This window comes from Crinia signifera, chromosome 2 (genome assembly GCF_055691185.1).
Source record: "Crinia signifera chromosome 2, ASM5569118v1, whole genome shotgun sequence".
Lineage (NCBI taxonomy): Eukaryota > Metazoa > Chordata > Amphibia > Anura > Myobatrachidae > Crinia > Crinia signifera.
Window position 1 is genome coordinate 310,350,560 of NC_139218.1, and position 19,812 is coordinate 310,370,371.

The 19,812-nt window shown below is 44.9% G+C and overlaps 2 protein-coding genes across 2 annotated transcripts in view; one reads left to right on the plus strand and one right to left on the minus strand.

The window, feature by feature from the left end:
• Positions 1-7,312, minus strand: part of LOC146059084 (uncharacterized) — a 73,222-nt gene extending 65,910 nt beyond the window's left edge. Inside the window, exon 1 of the mRNA XM_083171208.1 lies at positions 7,134-7,312. The gene's annotated coding sequence lies outside the window, so the exon portion shown is untranslated. The remainder of the gene's footprint in view (positions 1-7,133) is intronic.
• Positions 7,313-16,959: 9,647 nt separating this feature from the next.
• The window catches only part of DGKH (diacylglycerol kinase eta), a 248,423-nt gene continuing 245,570 nt past the window's right edge, over positions 16,960-19,812 (plus strand). Inside the window, exon 1 of the mRNA XM_083168927.1 lies at positions 16,960-17,250. Coding sequence (XP_083025053.1) covers positions 17,191-17,250 — 60 coding nt within the window. The 5' untranslated portion in view covers positions 16,960-17,190. The remainder of the gene's footprint in view (positions 17,251-19,812) is intronic.

The window sequence follows — 19,812 nt, forward strand, 5'->3', positions numbered from 1 at the left end:
CCAGTGTTTTTTTAACATTTGTTTTATTTTTTCATGATTGCTGTTGAATTGAGTGATTTTTTTTGGTTTTGTGGAGTAGTTGATAAGTTCATGTCTTTGTATGGTTTTTATTTTGTTGCTTTGATCTGTCAGAAAGGGTTCTTTATATCCTTTTGCCAGGAATTTTTTCTTCAGGTCTTGACTTTGTTGTTCAAAGACTGTGTCTTCAGTGCAGTTCCTTTTTATTCATCGAAACTGTCCTCCTGGTATGTTTTTTATCCATTGGCGGTGATGGTTGCTATGAAAGGATAGTATATTGTTGGGTAAGTAAAACAAGACATTTTTTCCCTCAACACACTGAGCAATGCTAGTAACCAATCTAGAACACTACATGATAATAGAATTCAGAGATATTGGTTACATATACCTGTGCAGGTGTATGCTATGCCCCCAAGCCGCGTCAAGGCTTCTCTGTATATTGGGGGAGTTGAGAATAGAAAGTGTGGCGAGCGCAGCGAGCCACCGAGCCCGAAGCGTGGCGAGCGCAGCGAGCCCCGCGAGGGTACGCGGACAGCTGTGAAGCCCGCGAGGGGACGCGGATACCTGTGAAGGTATCCGCGTCCCCTCGCGGGGCTCGCTGCGCTCTCCACGCTTCGGGCTCGGTGGCTCGCTGCGCTCGCTTTCTATTCTCAACTCCACGCCGACGTGGATAGTGGGGGTATGAAAAGGTCGTAGGACGCGTACCGCCGCCCCTCGCGGGCTCGCTGCGCTCGCCACGCTTCGGGTTGACGTTGATCGTGGGGTGGCGTTAACAATTCGGGTGGCCATTATTCACTTCAGGGTGCCTATTTGGCCTCTGTGGCCCATTTAACATTGTTTCCTATGGAAAAATTGGGTCAATTGAGGCATTGAACAGGAAAATCGGGTCAATTGAGACATTTAACATTGTTCCCTATGGGAAATCTCGGGCATCTCGTCTGTCGCATCGCACCTGATTTTTTAGTGCATTCAATGCCCGAGATGGCCGAGATGGGCGCCCTTCTAAGTAAAGAGTACCCTTGGAAACTGTTCAAAGATGAAGACGAATTCTTTTTGTGTTATTATGCCGATGTCAAGGCCTTCCTGAAGCTATTGTCGTAGTTTTTCTGAATATTTGGATGTGGGATCTTCTTTTCATTTTTTGTACGTGTTGATATCAAAAAGTAATTTTTCAGCCTCTTCTTCATATTTTTCTCCATCCATGATGACAATCCCTCCCCCCTTGTCCGCTGGCTTGATGGTTATGCTTTGGTCTTTTTGGATATTTTTCAGTGCTGTTTTTTCTTCTTTTGTGAAGTTACATCTGTTCTTTTTCTTTGCTGTTTGTATGTTTTGGATTGTCACATTTAAGTGGCTAAACGCAGACCTGCACACTGAATTGAACTTCTTTTCTCATGTAATTTAAGAGAAAATTAATTATTATGGAGAGAACCCCTATTTTTAATGAGATTTGGGGGTGCTGTACCCAACAGTCATGAGTTGAAAATTTTATTCGGAGAAAAAAAAGAGGGACTGTTCTATGGGACGCACACTGAAATATGTGTTAGCATGATTCTTCTTTACTGAAATATGTGTTAGCATGATTTAACCCACTGTAGAGTTCAGTTAGAAGGCAGTTGGGGTTAGGGGTTGTGCTATAATTGATGCAATATTTTTCAGTAATACATCGCTGTGGTTTTAAATACACCTCTTTACTCATTTTGAGCACTATACATGTGTGTATGTTACATGTCTTTTTGTGTGTGTCCGTGATTTTAACTTCTTTATTTCACTGCTATTTCCCTCAGAATATTAAAAGGGAATTTGAAAATAAACTCATTAAAAGTTAAGTTTTATTAAAATTGTACCAGTGTGCGTCCCATAGAACAGTCCCTCTTTTTTCTCCGAATAAACTGTTTGTATATTAGAAATTTCTTTTTCAATTAGTTTTTGGAAAGTTTCTATGTGGGGTCCTTTTGTGTGACTTGTGTAGAAGGTTGATCGGGGTTTGAAATCTGTATGCTTGAAATCATCTTTTTCTATGTCCTCAGGTTGTTGTTTTTTTATTTTATTTTTCGAATAATTTTTTTATACATATTTTTCTGATTAATTTTTGTGTGTCGATGTATACATCGAATTCATTTATTTCTGATTGTGGAGCAAATTTCAGTCCTTTTCTTAGGACCTTCAATTCTTCTGGGGTTAGGGTTTTCTTACTAAGATTAAACACGGTTTCTTTTTGTGGTTCACCCTCTTTTTCTTTCATTTTCTTTTTCTTTTTTTCCTCCTCTTGTCCCTCTGATTCTTAGTTTGGGTTGTTTTTTCCTCTTTTCTGTGCCGATTTCACATAGTCTGGTGGTTTCTCTTCTCCCCAGATTGCTTCTAAAAAAATCATCTTTATCTTCTTCCTCCTCCTCGTCTTCGCTGTAATTTTCTTCATTTTCTACGTAACTTCTTTTTTGCAATTTTTTTTCTCCCATCTTTTTCTAGTTCCTCTATTCTGGTCAGTAGTCTTTTGTATATTGCAACGTCTTCTTCTTGTACTTTCATTTTACCTTCTTGAAAGGATTGTCTTATGAGTTTATAGGGGTTTGTTGTATTCTGGATTGGTGTAGCATTGCTCTTTTGTATTCTTATTTTTTTGTTGTCCATCAATCTTTTTGGGGTATCCTTCTTTTGTGTATAATTTTTTTCCTGGATGTGATTTTTCCAATAGGGGTTTTTACTGTTTTTTTGATGGTTTGATTGTTGTGATATATTTTTAGGATTTTCTTTTTCATCTCGATCTCTCTGGAATTTTCTTTGTTTGATGAGAATAAGGTTGTCCTCTATTTTCTCCATCTTTGTATTGGTCATTTTCATTAGGTTCTTGAAATCTTCCATGTTGATAAGGGGTTAGAATCTTCTCTCTAAGGGCCTTATTCTGATCGGTGCGGATTTCTCCGCATGCGGTCGTCCCGCCGATGGTTATCGTCTGCGCATGTGCAGAGGTCACTCTGCGCATGTGCAGGCGATTTCGCCGCACGTATTCTTTACACGCCGCACAGGGGGCGTAGAGGGGCGTGAGGGGCTACTTAGCCTCATTACCCTATGCATACGCCCCGCGTTTCATGGGCGTTCCCATGCAAACGCGGGGCGTATGCATGGTAATGAAGCCGTGACGCGTGTGTAGGGGGCGGGCATCTGACATCGCCGGATGTCAGCTGCCCGCCCCCATACATGATTTCACACGGACAAGTGTCCGTGTGGTCTTGGGTGGCGGGACCTGGTGGAGCGTGCGGCCCTGCATTCGATGTTCGGCGACCATCGAATGCAGGGGCTGCTCCCAAGATGGAGGAGGCGTATCCCCGTCCACTTTCATGCGGACCGCCACATATCCGCGTACGGACGGAGGTGGCGATCCGTATGGAAGGCGGGGATTCGCCTGCACGGTCCTGGCCGCATATTTCTGATCGGGCCGCACCGATCAGAATAAGGGCCTATATCTTTAATTGAGTCATTTATGTTTTTTAGCGACGTTTTTCTGTCTTCTATGATTAGTGCAATTAATTCCCTAGAACATTTTTCCAGGGCATTGTTCCATTTGGTTTTGTAGTCTGTGTCTATAGATTAAAATGTGCCGTTTTTTTGTATTTTCAGACCTTTTGGAATCAAGTTTTCTTGTAGGTATTTTGAAAGTGTTGTAGCTTCCCACCATTGTTTTATTTCAGCTGTGTAGAGTTTTTCTAATTTCATGAATTTTTCACAGAATCCATCTTCTTCAATTCTTTGTGGGATATTCTTAGTCTGTGTAGTTGAGAATAGTTCTTCAATTTGTTCTCTTTTATTGGTATGTTTTATGTGTGACACATGTTGTGTCATTTTTGTGTATATACCAGTATGGGGGAGAGGGAGTAAGCTGCAATCCTATATCAAGGGTAGGTATGGAGGGTAAAAAGGATTAAATCCTTTTAGTAGGAATTGCACTAAGGGATAGAAGCAGCCTGATTCAGAGGATTAAATGGGTCGATGTGTTGTGGAAGTACACAACATTTGATCAAGTGCTAGGAGGGGTGGGGTGATGGAGGAGGGGTGTGATGGAGTAGGGCAGGATGACAGCTCCGGAGTCCCGCCGTAAGTTTGCAAGAGCCGCAGCAAGTGGCATAGCTGTCAGTTAAGTGCAGGGCAAGCGAATATAGCCTCCCCCAACCTGGACTGCTTCTACTTACTCCTACAAGGAGTGTAAACATTATATTGGTCAATTTATTTTATTTATTTATTTTTACATTTATTTTTACATTTATTTTTATTTATTTTTACTTGGTTCAGTTTCATTGTTTTTATTTCTATATTCTTATCCTTTTTATATTTATTTTTATTTCTATTTTTATTTCTATTTTTATATTTATTTTTATTTTTATATTTATTTTTATTTTTTATTTCTATTTATCTTCTTCGGTTTCTACCCTGATTGTCTCACCTTACTGTCATCCTGCCCTACTTCGTCACACCCCTCCTCCATCACCCCACCCCTCCTAGCGCTTGATCAAATGTTGTGCACTTCCACAACACATCGACCCAAAATCTACAGTAATTCATTGTGCCATCATTTATGTCTTTGTACCGCAGTATCTTCATTAAAAAAGGTTTAATTTTATTAAATTGCTTCACTCCAGTCTGTCATTCATGCAACAGCCCTACATTAAAGCACCCAGCCTTCGTAACACTCCGGCTGGTGCTTCAGCCAGCTCATGAAACGTGACAATACTTACCTGCAGTGATGTCCTTAGTCAGTCTTCATTGATGATCAGCATTAATTGAGCCAGTCCATACTTACCAGTAATCCCCTGGCTCCTCTTCTTCAGAGACTTAATCTATACTCCTTCGAGGGGTTCCTCCACTATCCCTAGTGGTCCTATATGCAGTCAAAACTCATTAAAAGAACCCAGTTCTGTTACACTGTAGCTTCAGTTCAAAGTCCCCCCTCAGATGTGACAGTTTGCACTGACTCCATGGATCCGACCTCACAACAAGATCAAGGACCGCCACCTGTTCAACAATTGGCAGCTCGTATTGAACAACAAGAGGCAGCTCAAGGACAGGTTATTTGCACACTCCAGGATCTGTCGTCAAGGCTGGATACTATTCAGACCACCTTGCAGGGTGTCCAAAGAGCTGGGTTCCTGCCAGCGCATAGAGAGACTTCAGTGCCTCTGGAACTTACTCCACGTCTCATCTACAGCTCCCTACCCTTGCTAGGTTTGATGGATCACCCAAGAACTGTTGCAGTTTTATAAACCAGTGTAGGATCCACTTCAAACTTCAGTTCAATTATTTCCCATCTGATCATACAAAAGTCACTTACATCATCTCCCTATTAAAGGGGTCTGCCTTAAACTGGGCCTCATTGCTTTGGGAGAAATCAGATCCTGTATTGGCTGACTATCAGAAATTCATCATCTTTTCGCCTCATCTTCGATGAACCAGGGCGAATCATTTCAGTGGCCACAGACATCCTCCGTGTACATCAGAGAACCAAGACCTTGGGGCAGTACCTCATCCTATTTAAAATTTTAGCTTCCGAACTATCCTGGAACAATGAGGCTCTAATGCGGCTTTCTGGAATGGTCTTTCTGACCAGATCAAGGATCAGCTGGCAACCAGAGACTTACCCTCTAAATTGGAGGATCTGATTTCCCTGTGTAAAAAAAGTGGATTTGTGATTTTGAGAAAGAGCTCAAGAGAGAGGTCAATCTGTGTTAAGAAGACCGATGTCAGTTCCTACAACCAAGTCGTCACCCTCTCCTCCAGAGGACAAACCTATGCAGATCACTCGGTTCAAGTTGACTCCAGAGTAACACAGGCATCGACATTCTGAGCAGTTATGTTTTTACTGTGCCGATCCAGCACATTATGTGAAATCCTGCCCTAAGAAACCAGGAAATGCTCGCCAGGGAGAGGGCCAGCTTGGAGTAATCAATTCCTCTCCATTTTCCAAAGACTGTATACTTATGAGTATCATTACAAATTAAACATAAGCTCAGATAATTCCCTTTTCTTCTGGATTCAAGAGCTGCTGAAAATGTAATCACCACAGACAGTCGTCTGAAATTGGGCGTTACCCACAGAGACATTAAAGTACCCTGTATATCTTACTGCTGTGGATGGCAGCAGAATACAAGGAGGGTCTGTGACACCTAGAACTCAAGCTCTTCCCCTTCGGGTTGGAGTTCTTCATTCTGAAAATATCCAATTCTTCGTCATTCCAAAGGCCTCCTCCTAGAATTTATCCACTGTCTCTGCCTGAGACACACGCCATGCCTGCCTACATAAAAGAAAACCTAGCCAAAGGCTTAATTCATCCGTCACCTTCACCAACAGGCGCTGGATTTTTCTTAGTTAAGAAAAAAACATGGCGGCGTAAGGCCCTGTATAGATTATAGAGGACTCAATGACATCACAATTAAAAATGGATACCCACTACCGTTGATCACCGAATTGTTCGACCGGATCAGGGGAGCCACTATTTTTAACCAAATTAGATATCCAAGGAGCATATAATCTCATCAGAATCAAATAAGGGGAGGAGTGTAAAACAGTGTTTAACACTAGAGAGGGCCATTATGAATACATTGTCATGCCCTTTGGCCTAAGTAATGCTCCTGCTGTTTTCCAGTTTTTCGTCAATTAACTTTTTAGAGTTATCTGCTATATCGCCATGTTGTCAAATACTTGGATGACATAATGATCTTTGCAAACACTATTCAAGAACATGCCTCATGGGTAAAGAAGTACTGTCTCATCTTTGGGCCAACCACCTGTATTGCATACTTGAGAAGTGCGTATTTGTGGTTAAGACCATCCCATTCCAGGGTCAGATTCTATCAGGATCAGGTCGCAAGATGGATCCAAAAAAAGTAAAATCCCTGGCATGGCAAATTCCTCACACCCCAAGGGGTACAAAAATGTATGGGCTTCGCAAACTACTACAGAAAGTTCAATAAAGACTTTTCTACCATTGTGTCGCCTATTACCACACTCACCCGCAAAGGGGCCAATCCCTCAAAATGGTCCGAAGACACTGTCAAGGCATTTAATCTGCTCAAAAAGAGGTTCATCTCTGTTCCTGTTCTCACGCAACCAGATTTTTTTCTTACCGTTCATAGTGGAAGTAGATGCCTCCGCTGTAGGAGTAGGAGCAGTACTTTGACAAAAAGGGTTATACGGTCACCTTCATCCTTGTAGTTTCTCGCAAATTTTCACCAGCCGAGTGAAATCACGCAATCGGAGATCAAGAGCTTTTGGCCATAAAAATGGCTTTAGAGGAATGGCACCAACTCCTAGAAGGAGCCACACATGTAATTAGTATTGTCACCAATCACAAAAATCTGCTCTACTTGAAAGCCACTCATTGCCTCGTCAAGCGAGATGTGCCCTGTTCTCAAGATTTAATTTCAAGTTATCTTTCACCCCAGGAGTTGGTTAATAATCTTAAAGGAGACGTGCTATCCAGAGCTTGGGAGTTGGACAATGAGCCAGTGTGATGGAAAGACATTCCATCATCGATCCATTTGCTTATGCAGTGGTGGATATGAATCCTACACCTCCTCCTGGAAAATCTTTTGTTAAACCTCTACGTAAAAATTACTTCAGTGGGCCCACTGGTTCGCTGGTCATTCCAGTATACAGAACACTTGTGAATTCCTGTCTAAGCCTTATTGGTGACCTTCCTTTAAAAAAGATGCCAAAGAGTTCATTGCTTCTTTTCCTAAAGGCCTCCCATACATTAGGCCGACTTGTCCAAAGGATAAGTCAAACTTAATTTCCCCTGAGCACCCATGGCAGCTGCCCGGGAGAGCTCACTACGATTTAGCAGTTGATGTGCCATTTTTACATGGGATAAATCGCATGCATTTTATCCCATGTAAAATTCTCAGGGAGCTGCAAGGGCAGGAGAAAAAAAAACTGGGCAGTATGGGCTACATATAGTGTCTGGGGCTGGGGGTGCAGAGGAGGAGCGGGTATTCCGCAGTGTCTGGGAAGCACTGAGTGAGCGGACACTGTGGACGGTGGCAGCAGAATTAGAAAATTCAAAAGATAGGCCGGCCACTGATTTCAAATTCTGCCACCGCTGTCTGCAGTGTCTGTGATCACTCAGCGATTCCCGGACACTGTGGACTGCCTGCTCCACCTCTGCGCCCCCAGCCCCCAGTCGCTTCACACAGCCCAGACCCCATGCTGCCCAGGTAATTTTTTTATCCATACAGACTGCCTGCCCTGCTCCAGCACCCACAGCCCCCAGATGTTTCGAACTGCCTGCCCTTTCACATAGGTGTGTGCCAGCGGTGCTTCACCGCTGGCACAAACCTACGGATCTGACCAACACATCATGGGTGCTAAAACGCACCTGCAATGTGCAGCTGATGGGTCCGATCTGACAGATTGAACCTGCAGCAGGCGGGGTAGGGTCACAGGTGCTCGGAAAGCTGGAAGCTACGCAGTTTACGAGCTAACCAGAATCACCCCTCAGTTCCATGTGCCAGACAAGGTAAAGGTTAAAAAATAATTAAGACACTACGGAGTAAATTTTTAAAGGTGAGAATTTAAGTGTGAGATGTTGCCCATAGCAACCAATCAGATTCTAGCTATTATAATCTAGAAGGTACTAGATAAATGATGAGTAGAATCTGCTAAGGACAACACCCCACACTTTAAAAAAATCTTTTTCATCTCAGTAAATTAACCCCTACCAGTTTGAAAAAGCTAACAATGCACATTGGCCCTAATTCAGACGTGCTTAGTCTTTCCCGAATTCGCTCCAGTGACCGTGTTGCAGGTCTGCGCATGTGCATCAGCAAAAATCAGCGTACACATCCATTCGCTTGCAGATGTGGACATTTGGTCGGGGAAGTGGGCGGCGTTTACCCACTTGCTAGGTAGCGAAAGAACGCTGCTTAGCAAGCGGGTTTGAATCAGGCCCATTATTAAAATGAGTGGATTTTACCTAAACTTATCTTACCTAGGCTTACCATTTCTACATGTCATTTTCTCTCCAATCTAAGTAACACAGATAAGCGGCAGCTTATAAGGTATATTATTTCACCTGCCTCAGGCAGCCCCATTTGGGCTACAGCCAGTAAAAACACGCAGGTTTTACTGAACCTGTCTGCTTTTGGATATTTTTTTTATTTTATTTGGGCAATCGAATTGGATAGCCTGAAAAAAAATGTTGAACAAATATCCGTTTTTCACTCCCAATGTTTCTTTGCATCTAATTGGATACCACATTATGCCTTTAACCTGGGACACTCACAAATAAAATGGGTTTTGTGGATAGTTACAACCAGGTAAAATACACCATTGAAGTCAACCAGCCACAGAACCTGCATAATTCATGAGTGTCCCGGTTTAAAATGATAGTACGGTAAAGGGGTGTACACACGGAACAAATTTGTGCTATTTTCTAAGCAATCTGACTAGATTGCTTAGAAAGTAAGCACAGATCTCTCTGTGTGTATGCTCCGAGAGATTAAATATCTCTTGCTAACTAAGTCAGTGCATGCAGTCAAATCTAGTCAGATTGCTTAGCAAATGACTGCAAATCTCTCTGTGTGTACAGAATGAGAGATACTGATCACAATTTCTCATTCTGAACCATTACCCTGACTTTTTTTGCTTAAGCAAAATTGCTTAGCAAAATCGCTTAGCAAAATCACTTAGCACAAATCTCTGCATGTGTATGTGCACCCCATGGGAGATCTTGACACCAGCAAAATTGCTTAGCAAAATAGCTTAGCAAAATTGCTTAGCACAGATCTCTACATGTGTATGCCCCTTAAGTCTAATCTTACCTGACTTGAATGAATGTATAGGAGACTATACAGACATACGAGTCTGGTATATGGTCCCGACAGTCATTAGCCCGATGTTGGGATCCCGACTGGCCAGACTCAGACAGCAAGTGAGCGCAACAAAGCCCTTTGCGGGCTCTCTGCGCTCACCATGCTGCGCTCGCCACCTATTCTATTCTCCCTCTATGGGGGGAGGGGACCCCCACGAGGGAGAATAGCCGGTGCCCGTCGGGACACCGAGTGTCGGGTTTTGTTCTTTGAGGGCAGATTACTCTGGAACCAAACGTTCCAGTTTAACTGGACCAAAATCATTCAAAGCCCACTCAAAAGTTCTTCAATATGATACTTGTCTCATGTAAATGGGTCAGTTGGTTCCAAAGATATAGCCGGTTAAATGAGATAACTGGTTAAAATGGGGGTGGGGTGGTTTTCTCTCTCCCTCACACCAGAAAACGCAGGGACTAGGCTGGTGTAAAAGGGGCCAACTTGGGAATGCATTTTCTGGTGTGAAAGGGGTATTATTTCAAGTAGCCACCTAAGGGGTATTATTTCAAGTAGCCACCACCTACAAAGCTCTCTCCTCCTCCACCGCTCCTTACCTCTCTTCACTGATCTCTATCCACACTCCCTCCCGTCCTCTTCGCTCCATCACTGACCGCCGACTGACCTCTCACCTAATCACCTCCTCCCACTCCCGTGTCCAAGACTTCTCTCGCGCTGCCCCCCTGCACTGGAACAACCTCCCGCCACCCATCAGGCTTTCTGATTCCCTTACCTCCTTCAAGCGCTCCCTCAAAACCCACTTTTTTCGACTAGCCTATCCCTCCTCCTAACCTCTTTTGATCCTCTTATCCTGCCTCCGTTCCCCTCCGTTCCTACTTATCCTATTGTTTTTCGTTCGTCCACCCACCTATTTTTAGTATGTTAACTCTTATGAGTAGGGCCCTCCTTCCTCACGTACTCACCCTACCTCTTTACCTCACCTGTGCTCCTGTCCTGTTCTTCCCTTCCTCTACTTCATCTTTAGTCTCCTTGACAATTTTGACACCTACTTCTGAACTGATGCTGATTTTAGTTCTACCAGCTATACCCCCATTTATACTGTATTTTTCAACACACCCTGTACGTTACCTCGTCATTTTTTTTTGTTTGCTATGTACGGCGCTGCGGACACTTTGCGGCGCCATATAAATAAACGTACTACTACTACTACTACTAAGTAGCCGGGACCTGCCGTGCTCTGAATACAGCCAGGCTCTGCCACTGTCAGTGGCTATCACTTCTGCCTGGCGGCGGCTGTCCCCCATTTACCGCGAGCATGTATTCCCCCTTGGCAATGAGCATGTAATAGCACATGGCAACAAGCATGGAACCTCTGGCAATGAGCATGGAACCCTTGGCAATGAGCATGTAGATACGCAGCACTTATGTAGCATAATTTTTAATAGGCATTATGGTGTTTGGCATAATACATAATGGACATAATGGCCTGTAACTTAACGTGTAACGGACATTATGGTGTAAATGTTTAATGCGCACCTTTGGTGGACAATGTCCCTGTTTATGAAGCGTATTGTGAATTCTGGCTCAATCCATGTGGCATTATGTGAATTTTGACACAATCCATTTGGCATCATGTGTAAGGGGCAAGTATAATGGGGTCTAGTATTTTGTTGCATAATGTGTAGAAGTTGTATATGGTGTGGTACACTACACTTAAGGACATGCCCCCTGTTGAGTGGCCACACCCCCTTTTCTGGAGCGAGCCTTCGGCGCGCGCACAACTACATCCTTCCCTTTTGTCGCCATGGTGGGCCTGCGTACTTTAAATGACAGGGTCTATTTTTAATCCCATTCCCACCCTCTCTCTGCTGCTCTCTTAGCATGTACACCACTAACACCGCCCCTCCCCCACCTAAACCCTCTTTTGTCATGGTGCCCCCCCTGTCATTTTATCCTGGATCCGCCCCTGACTATTTCCCTTATTCTGGTTCATTCGCAAAGGCAAGTTCCTTCTCAAATGGACAAAACCCTGTGCACTGCAGAGGAGGGGGGGGGGGGATGTAACATGTACAGAAAGAGTTAGATTTGGGTGAGTTATTTTGTTTATGTGCAGGGAAAATACTGACTGTTTTATTTTTACACTGCAATATAGATCTCAATTTGAAGTAAAACCCCACCAAATCTAATTCTCTCTGCACAAGTTACATCTGCCCCACCTGCAGTGCACATAGTTTTGTCCATTTGAGAAGGAATTTGCCTTTGCGAGTGAACCAGAATAATGGCGTATATTATTTGCCATGGCGATCAAGGGGAAATCATTGTCGATATCATCAATAGACGATATCGTGCAGTGTGCACCAGAGGAGGAACTATCATTAGCGCAGCAGGTACAATGGACAGGGGTCCTTGAGGACTAAGGAGTCCACTACTGCCCAAACCTACAATGAGTTATCCCCTGGGCCCCCTGCAGACCATTTTTTGCAATATCAGATGTTTGGCCCAATGCAGAGAGCAGGGTGGGCCCCACTGCCTGAGGGACCTGCCACTTACCTTTTCTGTGCCAGCTGATTGAAAAGTCCAGGTCACCTATCAGCACTACTGATCACAGCGATATACTGTCTTTAGTTAACAGACCACTGTACATTTTTTTTCCCCATGCACTACTGTCTCTAAATTAAAGGCAGCTAACATTCAAGCAGAGTAGAGACCACTGTATACCTCCTCTTCTCCACCATGTAGGACATTGTGATTGTTCCCCTGCCTCTCCCTGCCTGCTGCTGTCACCCACTGTCTCTCCCTGTGACCCTGCCCCTCCCTGTGACCCTGCCCCTCCCCCCACTTATGCTGTCAATCTCTGTCTCCTACTGCATTATGCTGTCACCCTCTTGTTCCCCTTGCCCTTTTAACACCCCTGCCTTATAATGTCACTCTCTGCATGTGTGTGGCATATTGTTAACCCTTCGTTGCATACTGTGGCAAATTTGCCACATATCCATATACCCAGTGGCAGATTGGCATACTGGGCCAATTTCTGGTGGAATAGCCCACCTGCCAGCAGAGCTGGCCACTCTCCCCCACTTGCAGGGCTGTGGACCATGGGCTTCTATCGCCACCCGTTGCGCGCCACAGACCCCAATCCTCCATGCTGCTCCTCCTACCCCAGCAGCATGTCATAGCCAAGGATGTCCTTCTGGCTGCAGGGGGAGGAGGAGACGCAGAGCCCAGAAGCTGACGGAGACCCCCCCCCCCCCCGCACACCACATCACAGGTATCGCGGGCAGCCTCCGTCACCGCACCGCAATGCTAGCCACATATGTTGGTACATATGCGCTAACATCGCAGCGGGGAGTGGCGAGAGGCGGCAATGTATGTTAATACATCCCGCCCTTAAAGAGCTGCCAGTGTTCTGTCTTTTACCTGCTCGAGGTTATAACTCACTGCTGCTGCATATTGCTACTGCTGGAGAACCCTGCCAGTGGCTTCAGTTAAGTCTGTCTGATACAAACTCCTGTGCTTCTGGGTCTGTACTCTGCAGCAGCAGCCACCTTATACTACATATGCCCCCTGTCTTTTACCTGGGGAAGTGCTGGAGTTACAAAGTCACTGGGTCACTCCTGAGCTGCTTCTGTGATGCCCCTCCTGGTGGAGTACAGTTGGCAGGATCAGGGTGAGGAGTAGGGTTGCCAATCCCGGAGCATTTTTTCAATCCCGGGATCCCGGGATTGGCTTCCTTAATTAAAAAACCCGCCCCGCATATTTACTTACATGTGCGGTGCGGCCAGGAGGGTGGGCGGCCGATCACTGATGCCGGGAGGCGGGTGGGTGAGTGAGCGGCCGCATAGTGAAGCCACGGGTAGGAGGGTAGGCAGTCGGGCGGGCAATGAAGTCATGCTGCGTGCCCAGGACGGGTCTGTGCAGCTCCTTGGCGCTGCGCAGAGCCACACTGCCGGGGAAGGGAGAAGCCGGGCAGCATCTGAGCGCACACGCAGACACTGCCCGGCATTAGACTGCGCATGCAATCCCGGGATTGAAAATCCCAGCATTTTAGGGGCCAGATCCCGGGATTGGCCACCCTAGTGAGGAGTGAGCAGCAGAGAGCCTGGAGATCAGATTTTTTCCCTGTGCTGCCTGGGCCGCTGATGCATGGGACGCAAATTCTCCCTTGTTTGCTACTAACTTATGAAAACACCTGGGCAGATTAAAGTGGCAGGCTGGTGCAGGTTGGCAGTTGGGGGAATGGAGCCACTGCAGGCTGCTGTCTATTGCCAGAGCGGCCACTGTGCTAAAAGAAGGTAGGACAGGGGCAAACGCAGGATTTTCAGAAGGGGGTTTCCAGAGGGGCGGAGCAAAGCACGGAGATGGACACTTAGGTGACCCAGTATATGCCGGGCCAGTTACAGTATTATAGATAGACCAAATGTATATAAACATTAATAATAAAAAAAATATATATATATATATATACATACATATACATACAGGGGCGTTAACAGCAGTGTAGACCCCTGGGCATAGCAATGTATTGGGGCCCCTACCGATCCTCCAGCGGTAGGGGTGGGGGAAGCTTTGATGTCCCGCGGGTGGTAGGGGGTATTATATCAACCACTCAGCATGTAGGGCCTGGATCAGTAATTTCCACTAATTACCCCTTTACTGCACAGATGGTGGGAGAAGGGGGCATTGGGCTGAATGAAGGGGCCCTGATACATAACTTTCAGGGTGGTAGAGGATATTTAATACGCAGAGGAGGGGTGTATAGTGGAGTGGGCTTATTATTCATAATTTTCTGGTGGGAGGACAGCTTGCTTGACAGCATATATCTCCAGTTCCCAGAAATAGATTTCTTAGATTTTAATGGAATTACAAACGAGATAATCCCACCTACCAAATGGTATTGGGGACTGGGAGATCAGAGTTCAGGAGGCAGCGCAATCTGCCAATGAGAATATAAAACTACATACCAGGTGTGTGGAGCTGGAGCAGTAACCAGCTGCTGGAAGGCTGATATCTCTGGTTCTGGGAACAGTAGAGACAAGCTGCTAGTGTCCATCAAAGGGGGAGAGTCCCAGCTTTTGGAATATTCCCTCAGAAAAGCTCTAATTTAGACAGAACCTGAAATATCTGACTGGAAAATGCAATTAACAGGCTTGGATGGGGACCACTGCTTTGAAGTCAGATATCTCCGGTTCCCAAGGGCCGATTTTTTAAATTCTTGTACCTATGGAAAGGGGGGACCCTCAGCTTTCAGCCTAGGACCCTTAGACTCCTGGGGGGGGTTTCTGGGTACTCAGAAACCCCCCCTGCGTGCGCTACTGTAGGAGGTAGGTTATCGGGGATCTCAAATCTTGGGAAAGATGGGGACACATGTGGAGGCATAGTGCTAAGGACAATCACTCATCAGAGTCATCTGGCCTAACTCAGACCACGATTGCAGGGCACGTTTTGTTTGCAAATGGGCAAAACCATGCTGCACTGCAGGTGGGGCAGATGTAACATGTGCAGAGAAAGTTAGTGTGGGGGTTATTATGTTTCTGTTCAGGGTAAATACTGACTGCTTTATTAAACTGCAATTTAGAGTTCAGTTTGAATACACCTTACCCTAATCTAAAGCTGGGTACATACATCCAAATTGTCTGGTGGGAACACAAATCTGGTACTATAGAGAAGCAAATGACAATGGAACATTTGGTCCCAAACACTTGATAGCAGACAACACTCATTCAGGCAAATAGTTTGAAGCCATTTGGTTTTACACATTTATCTGAATAGTATTCTTTATCCATATTGCAGCATTTGGGAGCAAATGCTTGTCTGTTATTTTCTGCCATACATTAACAGATTTTTGTTCCAACCAGACAGATTGCCCAGATAAATTTGTAAGTGTGTATCCAGCTTAAATCTCTCTGCAAGTTACATCTGCCCCACCTGCAGTGCAGCATGGTTTTGTCCATTTGAACAAAATCCTCGCAAAGGGTGGACGGCTTTCCAAAGCACGACCAGCGATGCTGAGGAATGGCGCATCAGCACTCACCGCTCATTGCTGCTCCGTACACACTGGGTGGCTTTTGAGCTATGTGGTCCTATACTCAGACATTTGATCTGCACCAAGCATGGGGCTGGTAAAAGTTTCAATGGTAGCATCTAAAGACACACAAAGCATGATTGCCGCATCTTTGGACACTCTCAGGGAGTATGTCATTGCTTGAATATTCAGGAAAGAACATTGTAGCAACATTAGCATAAAGTTGCATACTCAACGGTAGCAAAAGACGCAAAAAAGGCTACAACTACGTTCAATTCAATATTACGCCCTAGAAAAAGGGATCATGCCGCCTCTCGGCAGACCATACGCACGTTAACAGTCTCCGCCCCATTAGGGCTGCATCCATGCATTTTTTAACGGGCTGATTTTTTATCACAAACCACCCCCTGCATATACCCAAATACATAAGGTATATAGGTATAACATTACATGGTGTATCAAATTTTGCTACAGAGCGTTTTTTTTTTAAACATAAATCTTTATTTTTTTTGCCTGTGATTTTTTGCATTATTTACAGTACATTACACAAAAAGCATGAAAATATTTAATGCAAAGAATGGTTAAATGGTAAAGTACTCATTTAAATAATAATTAAAGGCATGTAAGCATAATTACAATATAAAATGTTACAAGTGTTTTTTTAGTACGCATTTATCATATTATAGTGTATTATGGTAATTAATAAAATGTTTCTTTCATTTACAATATTTGTTTTTCTTCAATTTATTTTTGTCCTCTTTTCATTTAAAAAAAAGTTGATCACCTTAACCATGATAAATATGATAAATGCTTAAAAGAAGCTGATTATGATGAGACATAGATAAAATTAACAAAAAAGTTTATTTTCTTTACAAATCTTACTGACTAGATAATACGTGCATTCATGGTTATATTTAGATCTTAAATGACATCTTTGGATTTCCTGCCTCCTGCCCTTTCCTGCAGTGATGCTAAGCAGAGGGCACAGGGCAGGAGGGGTGCCCAGACACGACACGAGCACTGCTAGTATAGAGGTGGGAGAGCGGCGAGTGGAGGATAAGGAGAGAGGGGCGTGGGGACTGTGAGGGAGGGAGGAGGCGAAGTAGCGGGTGTGAGGAGGGAAGACGATGTGAAGGAAGGAGTTTCACCCTCAGAAGCCTGAGTAAAGGGGCGGTGAGGAGGGAGATCCCGGCTGCCCCAGTACCGGCGCAGCGCTGTACTCAGAGAACAACCCAGCATCAGGGACCGCTGCCGGCAACGTACACTTGCATTTCGCCGTGTGTTACCGGGACTCTGACACTTGTGTCTTCCTGATCCCTTTGGCGACTTCCTGGAGGGATGATGGAGCAGCATGCATATCCTTCCTACAGCAACCGGAGCCCGGTGTGGGAGGAGATGGTGGGTATTTCGCCCTGCTGGGGCACCTGGCTGGGTTTGATGGTCAGTGTGGAAGTACTCTCATACCAGGGTACGCTAGCCTAGACACTGCATGCAGTCTTGCCATGGCACTGCCAGGCTGGCTGGGGGGTAAGACCAGTACTTGGAGCTGGGATGACCTAGTTTCCACTGAATAGATCTTCCCCTGAGAGTGACAGCGATGTGTGATAACTAGCAGAAAAATCAGCCCCTGCCGGTGCCCGGTGTGCATGGCCGCATCTGGCTGAGCTTCTCACATACATGTGCCCAAATCTGTGCATGTGATCATGTGTGTGCCAGCTGTCTGTAGCTTAGCCGGGCAGGATGTGTAGCGAAGTTGGCAACTCAGCCTATAATTACGTTTGCTGCTATAATCATTTTAAAATGTTTCATTAATGTATCCTGGCGGGTGATGGTGTGTGTGACCTATTTGACTGGAATCCGTTTAATTTGCCTTGACAGTACTAAATGGTATCACTGAGACACTGGCATGGCAATGTCTTCTGATGCTGTTCACACTGGCCAGCAAGGAAAGTCCTGGCTCATTAGGCTTATTTCAGAGTTTCCCTAATACCAGCACCTAATTGCTGTTCCCTCTGAAATTTGGATGGTAATAAAGCAAAGTATTTACACACACACACACACACACACACACACACACACACACACACACACACACACACACACACACACACACACACACACACACACACACACTATATATCTATGTATCACATTCTTAGTAAATATAAAAACACATACTGTATTCATTATTAACTCTGAAAATATTGCATGTGACAGCCATATCTAATCAATGGATTTGTTAAATGAGCAGGCTTAAATTCCCTGCAATCTCTTGGATCACTAGGACTGGATGCAAGTCATATGCTGTGATCCCACACTCTAATGCTGTGTACACACGGGGGCGATAGGGGCTGAAATCGCTGGGATTATGGTCGCTGAGCAACCATATTGCCAGTGATTGGAGTGTGCACCAGCGATAAATCGCCGGGTGCACGCTCCCGTTTTCAGCCCCTGAATGGTCGCTGGTCGGAGGAACATGCTCCTCCGACCAGCAACATCCCCTGCCTCTTCACCCAGCAGTGTTTAAATTTTCATCTGCGACCATCTCTGGTCGTAGATGAAAACGGGACACGGGGCAATATGATTGCTGAGCAATATATTGCCAGCGATCATATTGCCCCGTGTGTATGCACCTTTAGCACACAACACAGCTGCTATTAAACATCACATTAACAGCCAAAGATTGCAGAGGTGTTCATTTGTATTTCTGATCCAGACGGATGTATACTGTTACCTAATTACATTTGTTACCAAACCTGCTTCATGTAATCCAGCTCCGCCTAACATTGTAAGGTTATCCATGCCCGGAGGAGGTGATAAACATTCTCCAACTCAGTGCTGTTTGTAGACTTTTTGGCTTTCAGTGCAAACAAGTAAAAATGTGTACCACCCCATACATATGTAAAAAAAAAAAAAGAATTGTTCACATGTACACCGGAAAGGTGGTGTGGTCCTGCAGAAAAAGACCATTGAAAAAAGAAAAGATTATATTTTGCTTTGGCTTCGACACCGTGCTTAAATTACGCTCTTACACCCCCCCCCCCTGCCTTTATTATGGCTCCCCCCCCCCCACACTACTCGTACCTAAAAAACATGGAGTTTGAATTTTACTCTAAATGACAGTGAACTGCTGCATCCTAACAAAGGAATCCTGTGTTAGGATACATGCGGCAGTGTCATGTGGAGGAACTGCCCACTGAGAAAGAAGTAATAGGGGTCAGGTGGGAGAGACGACTTGAGGGACCATTTGGAGCCGCTGGTGGCCCAGCAGCAATAGTAGTCAGTGGACAAGCTTTAAAATAGTATATGGTAGCAGGCACGGTGCTCATCTTATAGAAACAGCACTGCAACTACATGCCAGTTCTGATTCACTCCAGAACATGTTGTTTGAGCACCCTTCACTCCAAAAATGCTGCACTCTATTAATAATAATGATTTAGTTTATTTTACCCTTACAAAGATGCATCTGCAGCAATGGTGTGTAGTTGCTTTTTTCCTCAGTTACAGTAAACCTCAGTAACTTCAGCTATCCATAGATAAACAATTTGTAAAGAATGATATAGATAGCAATCTCCACACCGCCACAGTGACTGGTGCCAGCAGTGAATTTACAGAGCAGCTATGCTGTGAGTCAGGGTCAGACATGAGAGATCCATCTTGCAGTCCAGCAGAAGTGGCAAATGCACTGTTATTTGCTGCTGTGAAGCCTAAGCAATACCAGGAGGAAGTTATCCTGTTCCCTAATCCAGTATCTAGCAGGGCTCCTGGGATAGAGCCAATTAATTCTCCTTTCACATTGCAAATGCTATATGGACCCAGGATATGGACATGGGTCCATTCGGGGAGCACCCCGACATTTGCTTGATTAGCCCCCACAGCAGCCCGGCAATAAGTTGGGTCGCTAATTTCAGAAAGGGGGAGGAGCGGCGTTTCATCAGGGGTGGGGGAGGAGGCAGCGCT